Source organism: Humulus lupulus, chromosome 9, assembly GCF_963169125.1.
Source record: "Humulus lupulus chromosome 9, drHumLupu1.1, whole genome shotgun sequence".
NCBI classification, from domain to species: Eukaryota; Viridiplantae; Streptophyta; class Magnoliopsida; order Rosales; family Cannabaceae; genus Humulus; species Humulus lupulus.
In genome coordinates, this window is record NC_084801.1 from 35157078 (window position 1) to 35164877 (window position 7800).

General features: G+C 44.3%; 1 protein-coding gene across 1 annotated transcript; it reads left to right on the forward strand.

Moving 5' to 3' along the window:
- The first annotated feature begins 1875 nt into the window (after positions 1–1875).
- On the forward strand, positions 1876–3140 carry LOC133799609 (uncharacterized). The gene is made up of 3 exons (XM_062237609.1): positions 1876–2206; positions 2312–2486; positions 2582–3140. The coding sequence occupies exons 1-3, from the start codon at positions 1876–1878 to the stop codon at positions 3138–3140; spliced, it is 1065 nt and encodes a 354-aa protein (XP_062093593.1).
- Positions 3141–7800: the final 4660 nt, after the last annotated feature.

Consider the following 7800-nt stretch of genomic DNA (forward strand, 5'->3'; position numbering starts at 1 on the left):
TTTATTTTGTCCATAGAGTTGCCAGTAGTTGTATATATCCTGAAATTTTGTATACTGTCCTTTAAACTCTATTTCTTTTGGGATCCCATGTACGCAATGTTTATTTAAATGAAATGTATCTTTTATGACCAAAATATTTTAACCGTAGTTCAATTATAGTTTCAGTAACACGTTTCTAACTAAATGACTTGATTAGCAAGCATTGCACCTTTCTAAACAAACGGTGTAACGATCTTGGCTACCCAGGGCGTAACATAGGACTACAATATTAATGGCCATTAACTCATTACCGTAGCATGTGATAAAACCATATAGGTCCTCAGTCTACTAATCGAGGTAGGTTAGATCATAAAGTAGTATTTGATAACCCATCTAGGCCCTCAGTCTACTAATCGAGGTAGGGTAAATCATAACTCTAATCTATGATAATGATAAAAATCTTGGGATTTGATTTGCTATCTAAGCAACTATAATACTCAAGTGACTAGAACATAAAACATATTCATATACATATATAACATATCAACATAACATAATATATCAACATAACATAACACATATAATATAACATATTTTCCTTACCAAAAACTGGGATATTGGAGACAAGAGCGGGATTGGAAAACTCCTAAGACCAACAATAAGAATCATGAGTTTCTAAAGAAACGGAGATGAAAAGGAGATCTAAACCATCAAGATAGAAACCTACCGAAACCTTAAGTTTCAAGAACTTAAACACCTAACCAAAACCATAATAAAAAGTTAGGATCTAAAAGAAAATGAAAGAAAAAAATAAAAAGAACTATGATGAACTAAATCTAAGGATAAGAATACCTTGGATAGTCTAAGACTTTGATCTACACCTCAATACCGAAATGTCACTCTATCTTACTTCCCAAGTGTTTAGAAAAAGCTTAGATTGAAAAGCTTTTAAATCCCAAAACCCTAGTATTTTCTCTCTAGAATAAACTTAGCAGCTTGGAGCCTCTGAAGAATGCTTGAATGATGAATGAAATGGCTGAGTACTAGGTCCTATTTATAGAGTTCAAGGAGTGAAACTAAACCCTTGTAGAAAGAATAAATAAATGAATATTAATTGAATATAATAGAATTTTTGGTTCAACAGATGCCCATAACTCGGTCAAAAATGTTCAGGAGCAAATCTAGGTTGTTGAGGGCTGTTTCTAATTCGGTTCCATGAAATTTCAAAAACACATAAGGGCATTCGATATATCACCCCCTATAGGCGATACATCACCTGTCTCTATATCCCGAGCCTTCGTGGTTTCGTTTGTGCGAAGTCGACGTGTTTTCCGTATCAACCTTAGGCGATGTATCGGCCTTATAGCTACAATATATCAGCATATACTGATATTTTAAACAAGTTTTTGCACCCTTTCAACATATTTGAAGTTTGGTAAAACAAAAATTGCTAGAGGACATGGCTACAAATAATCATCAGTGGTCTGATGAGAGGTCATCTAAGGACATGAACTTAATGCAATTACTGTTCTGACAGCACAAGTGGCCTCCTTGACAAAACAATTACAACAGAATATTGTATCTGCTAATGCGATTCATATGGCAGCTAGGTGTGACAAGTGTGGTGGTTCTCATTCTTTTGATCAGTGTCTTGCTAGTAGTAATAATAACATTCCCATGGACCAAGCTTAGGTTCTAGCTGTGGGAAATTTTCAGAGGCCATTTAATAATCCATTCTCCAACACTTACAATCCTGGGTGGAGAAATCATCCCAATTTTTCTTGGAGGAACAATCAAGGCCAGCAACCTCAGTTTCAGGGCCAGTTTCAGCAGAATATGCATCAACAACCAATGCATCAAACCTCTTCATCGCAACAGCCTAGGCCTCAACAACCAATGAATCAAGCTCCACCAAACAGGCCTAACGAATTACAAGCTGCATTATTGACTCTCACCAACACCCAAACTCAGTTCATGACAGAGACTAGATCTTCTATCAGAAATCTTGAAACTCAAGTGGGGCAGTTGGCTAATATGCTAAATAATAGAGCACATGGAAACTTGCCTTGCAACACTGAAGTTAACCCTAAGGAGCAAGTTCAGGCAATTACTCTGAGGAGTGGTAAACAAATTGAGCAGTCCAGTGTACAACAGTCAGCAATTCAGAATAAAGAGTTGGCAGAGAAATCTGATACAATTTGGAAAGAAGTTACTGAGGACCACCAGAGTTCAAAAAAGAGTCCTCTAGTTGTTGTTTACTAGCCAGTTCGTGGTCCATATCCTCAAAGGCTTAGAAAAACTACTCTTGATAAACAATTTTCTAAGTTTTTAGAGGTGTTTAAAAAGCTGCATATTAATATTCCTTTTGGTGAGGCCTTGGAGCAGATGCCCAGTTATGTAAAATTCATGAAAAAATTTCTGTCTAAGAAAAGAAAGATGGAAGATTATGAAACTGTGGTGCTCACTGAAGAATGTAGTGTAATATTGCAGAGGAAGCTGTCCCAAAAGTTGAGAGATCCAGGGAGTTTTACTATACCTTGCACAATTGGACAATTTGAATGTAAGCAAGCTTTATGTGATCTGGGCCCTTATCTGTCTTCAGAAGACTTGGTTTGGGTGAGGCAAGACCAACAACAGTCACTCTACAATTAGCAGATCGATCGGTGAAGCATCCACGGGGTATCATTGAAGATGTTCTTTTGAGGGTGGATACGTTTATTTTTCCTGCTAACTTTATCGTTCTTGACATGGAGGAGGATATGGATGTACCTATTATTCTCGGTAGACCATTTCTAGCCACAGGCCAAGCTCTCATTGATGTTCAAAAGGGAGAGCTTAAACTCAGAGATCAAGGAGATGAGGTTGTATTAAATGTCTTCAAGGCAATGAAATATCCTGTGGCTAGTGATAGTTGCTACTGTGTGGATGTGATAGAGAAAGGAGTCTCGAAAAGAAGGGTGAGTAGTGCTGCTTTAGAGGCGGTGTTAACAAGTGGTGAAGTAGATGATGATGATGCTGAGACGAGAGAATATGGAAACTGGATCAATTCTTATCAACCATATAGGAAGAAGTTTGAAGAGTTAGCAGAGGGGCCTGAAAGACCATTAACATCCATTCTGCAGCCACCACAGTTGGAATTAAAGGCTCTTCCAAATCATTGATGTTACGCATACTTGGGAGAGAGGAAGACTTTACCAATAATAGTTTTCGCTGACCTCTCCAAAACAGAATTGGAAAAATTGTTGAGGGTTTTACGGGATCAGAAATTGGCCATTGGGTTGACTTTGGCATATATTAGAGGAATAAGTCCTTCGATAGTAATGCATAAAATTTTATTGGAGGAGAATAGTAAGCCATCTATAGAGGCTCGGAGAAGACTCAATCCAGTAATGAAGGAGGTTATACTTGAGCAGATTCTTAAATGGTTGGACGTCGGGGTGATCTATCCAATTTCTGATAGCGCATGGGTGAGCCCAGTACAAATGGTACCTAAGAAGGGTGGTATGACCGTGGTAAAAAATGAAACAATGAACTCATTCCAACGAGAACTATGACGGGGTGGCAGATTTGTATTGATTACCGCAAGCTCAACATGGCTACAAGGAAGGATCTCAACGTGATTTGGAGGCGTTGGTGATTTTTTGGGCTTAAAAATGCTTGAGTTGAGAAATGTCTTAAGAGCCGCGGCATGAGTGCTTTGGAGCTGGGCCATCCCTCTAAACATAACCATTGTTTGGAAGGAGAGACTTGAGTCGCAGCATGGCTAAGGAGAGTCGTGGCATAGCAGAGTTGAATCCCTGAAATTTGAGACACGGTTTGCGGCATGGATATGGGAGAGCCGCAACCAGGATATGCAGATCTTCAAGAATCACAGACACGGGCCATGACATGGTGCGAGTTGAGCCGCGGACCACCTCTTCTAAAATTGAAAAATTAGGTTTTATAAAGAAAATAAAGATCGAAAAAGAGAGGAAATAGAGGGGGAGGGTCTTGGTGGCTGAAGAAAGCTTGGAGAATTCTCAACTGCTTATTTTTCATTTTTTTTCTTTATGTTACTTTTAAATTTCTTAGTGATTAGAATGATGTACGCCCTAAACATCCACGGGTTATTAGCGAGCTGAAAAAGGGAATAATTCTATCTGCCACATGGAAGCCACATACCTGGAGCTGCTATTATGAGTCTCCACCTCTTTAGCTCGAGGTAGTCAAAGGGTTAGTAAGAATACTCGAAGGCATCGGGTCAGCAGTGTGGACACCACGAGCTGGAACTACATCAAGCTCGAGGTACGGCATAGAGCTGACATCCCCGACCATTTATGAAGTCAACCACACAATGTAAACGTGCACATATCAGACATCATGTGTCTACTCCATTCCTGAATTCTTAGACACGAAGCATAAATGTGCGTGTTCACGCACCCCACGACTGGTTTGGGCCATGCGGCCCATTATTCGCCTTACCTATTGATTAGACAATACTTCATTGTCAGGTTTTAGGAACTAATCATAAGTGTCACAGAGATGACATGATGGGTAAGAAGGTCACGGGATGACCCCCTTTACCAACACCCAGGTGTCTTCTCCCTATAAATATGGAGACCCTCGGCGTTGCAAAGGGTTGACGTCTAGTTTGTAAAGAAACCCCCTGTAAGGAATACTAGAGAGATATCAATAATATTGGCTAGTGGACTAGAGGGATTTTAACCTTCGAACCACCTAAAAAGGAAAGGAGTTATAACCTTCCCCCTATACTATTCTCGCCAGTTTAGAATACAAATATTTACATATTACGGTTCATTATCTAACACTAATCCATCCTGTTTATTCGTATAATTATCTATTGCCGAAGAACCGCGTCAACAGTTTGGTGCTTTCATTGAGATGATTTAGATTGGTGCTATTGCAGAAACCCAACCATGGTGGTTTCTCGCTCGAGGCATGGTAATGAAGCGGATCAACGTGATGGGCAGGAGGCCCACCATGCCGCCATATCCAATGACCAAAACCTTGAGGTTCAGTAGCGACCAGGAAAGCAGCCAATGGGCCAGGGCGACATTGGAAGTTTGGCTCCCCGGCCGCCCAATCTGAACCCGGATTTCTACACGGCGGTAGAAATGGAAAATGCACAGTTGAGGAGTCAGCTGTCAAAAGCAAACAACCAGATCGAAGAGGTCTTGGCCCGATTAACCCCTCTTACAACTGACGCTAATGTCGGAAAGAGGCATAGTGTGACTCATAAGTCCCGCCGGGGTAATTGGTCCAGGCCCAGTCGGTCGGTCAGAACCTCGACATCGAATTCTACTCCCACGTCACACCACCAGGAAACTGTGTTTGAGGAACTTCCTAGGGTCGATCAGTAATTCAGCCGATCGGTCCAGACCTCAGCAACTAGCTCAGTTCCCCCCTCAAGTGCCCCCAGGAGGACCTAAGGCAGCTCATGAAGAAGATCTGGGGAGGGCTCACAACGACAGCCTGCCCCAGCCAGCCGTCCTGCACCACGGTCAGATTACCGAGCGCAGGACGCGGGGAATGGAAGAGCAGGGCGGTCGCGACCTAGCTTAGTCTGCCCTGACGGGACCAGGATCGCGTCACCAGTTATGCAACCCCCATCACCAATAAGATACCCATCTCCTCCCCGTCCAATCCGCAACATTCCGGCTCATGGGAGTAGCAGGAGAAATCCTCCTTTTGCCGGACCTTCCCATCGCAACCGAGCGCGTGGGGAAATCCTGGATCCTCACCCTCAGCGGCGGGCTCCGAGTTTCTCAAACGGGAGTTACTGGACCGGGAGTCATCGAAGTGACATGTCCGACAAAGACCTGCGCCATCGTTTGAGTTCGGCTCAAAGCCCTCAGGCCACCTCGAGGGCCGACCTTCGAGATTGCCTCAACTCTGAGAGAGGAGATCCAGCTAGAAATGGTAGTCGTGCTCACCAAGGGGAGGGTCTGTCAGAAGTACGTGACAGCAGGAATGCCCCACATAACCTAGCTCAAGCTAGGAGGGACAATAACCCGCCTAACGCTTACAATGGAACTGGAGCTGTTGAACAGCCCCAGAGCAAACAAGGAAGTAAGGACCAAACCCTAGAGTGTCTAGCTCAGATGGAGGAGCTGATGATGAAGCTCTTATCAGAAAAAGAAAAGGATGAGTACGACTCGGGGGACGAACTCGAGCTCTTCGCCCCTAGCATAGTAGCTACGGCGTATCCACCTGGTTTCCGTATGCCTCACTTGTCCAAGTTCGATGGAGACAGGGACCCGTCAGATCATTTGGGTATGTTCAACACCCTGATCATGGCCCACAACATCGGTCCCGAGCTAAGGTGTTTAATATTTCCTTCCACCTTGACTGGGACGGCCAGGCAATGGTTTAAGCAGAATAAAAAATAGTCCATCAGCTCGTGGAAAACCTTTTCTGCCAACTTCAAGAGGGCCTTCCGAGCTTCTTAGGCTGCCCCCGTCAAAGCCGACACCCTGGCAAACGTAAAGCAGTAGCCCGAGGAACCTTTGAAAGCTTACCTGAGTAGATTTTCCAATGTCGCTGCTCGAGCCAGAGACGCCGACGATAGTTCCAAGCTTTGGACTTGAGGACTAGGATCCTCGTTGGGGTCAGACTCTGGAAAGAGATACATAGAAAAGGTGTCAGCACCGTGGACGAGTTCCTAAACAAGGCCCAGGGATGGATAAACTTGGAGGAGGCCTGAGCATCGGTGGCGGGAACCAGCCAAGCCCCTAAACAGCCCGCTGGAGTGGAAATGGATGTCGTAAAAATGACTCAAACCGTTACACAGAATAACCAGTTTGGTGGAGGAAAGAGAAAATGTAGCGGTGAGGGCGGCCAGCACGACCTGAAGAAGAACAAGCCTGTAGAAAAGTTTAAGCCAGTCTACGCGACTTATACCGACCTCACAAACACTAGGGAGAACATTTTCCTAGCAAACTCTGCTTGCCTCCCCTGGAAGAAGCCTGAGCCATTGAAGCACCAGAAGGTTAAGCGGGACCCCTCCAAGTTTTATCGATTCCACAACGACATTGGCCACAACACTAATGATTGTAGGCACCTGAAGGATGAGATCGAGACTCTCATCAGAGCCGAACCCTTGGTTCAGTATGCACGGAATAGAGTTCTCGCTGGTCAACCCGCTCCAGATGCTCCGATAAGTCAGCCCGGGTCTCAGATAAATCAAGACACCCCTCCTTCCTATGATAGGGGAGATATCTCCATGATCTTCGAAGGCCCCCATCTGGCCGGCACGAGCAGAGGTGCCTAAAAGAGATATGTCAACGAATTGAAAGCTCATAATGGAGTGGAGTTTGTCCCAGAGCAGCATTTACCCAAACAGCAACGACTCGAGGGGCAACCAATCATATTCATCGAGGAAGAGGCCAGTCACTTTCAGTTCCCTCATAATGACCCTCTGGTCATAGTCGCCCAGCTCGCCAACCGGAGAGTTAGGAGGATACTGGTCGATAATTGGAGCTCGGTGAACCTGCTGTTCGAGTCTACGCTGGAAAAGATGGGTTTATCTGTCACCGAGTTGAAAGCCACCTCCATGATGCTATATAGATTTTCAGGAGAAGGGTCGGCAGCAATAGGAATGATCGAGCTGGTGATTACCTTGGGAGAGGGACCCCGGACTGTCTCAAAACTCCTCGAGTTTGTGGTCATCGATTGTCCCACCGCGTATAATGCTATTTTGGGCTGACCTACATTGATAGCGTTCGAAGCCATAACCTCCATCCATCACCTCGCACTAAAACTCCCCTCCTCCACGGGGATATGCACGGTCCGAGGTGATCAGCTCGCTGCCAGGGAATGCTA

Coding starts and splice junctions, on each gene's coding strand:
- LOC133799609 (XM_062237609.1), top strand. CDS start 1,876: ATGAATCAAGCTCCACCAAACAGGCCTAACGAATTACAAGCTGCATTA. Junction 2,207..2,311: donor AGTTACTGAGGACCACCAGA/GTTCAAAAAAGA, acceptor CTAAGTTTTTAG/AGGTGTTTAAAAAGCTGCAT. Junction 2,487..2,581: donor CAGAGGAAGCTGTCCCAAAA/GTTGAGAGATCC, acceptor ATCTGTCTTCAG/AAGACTTGGTTTGGGTGAGG.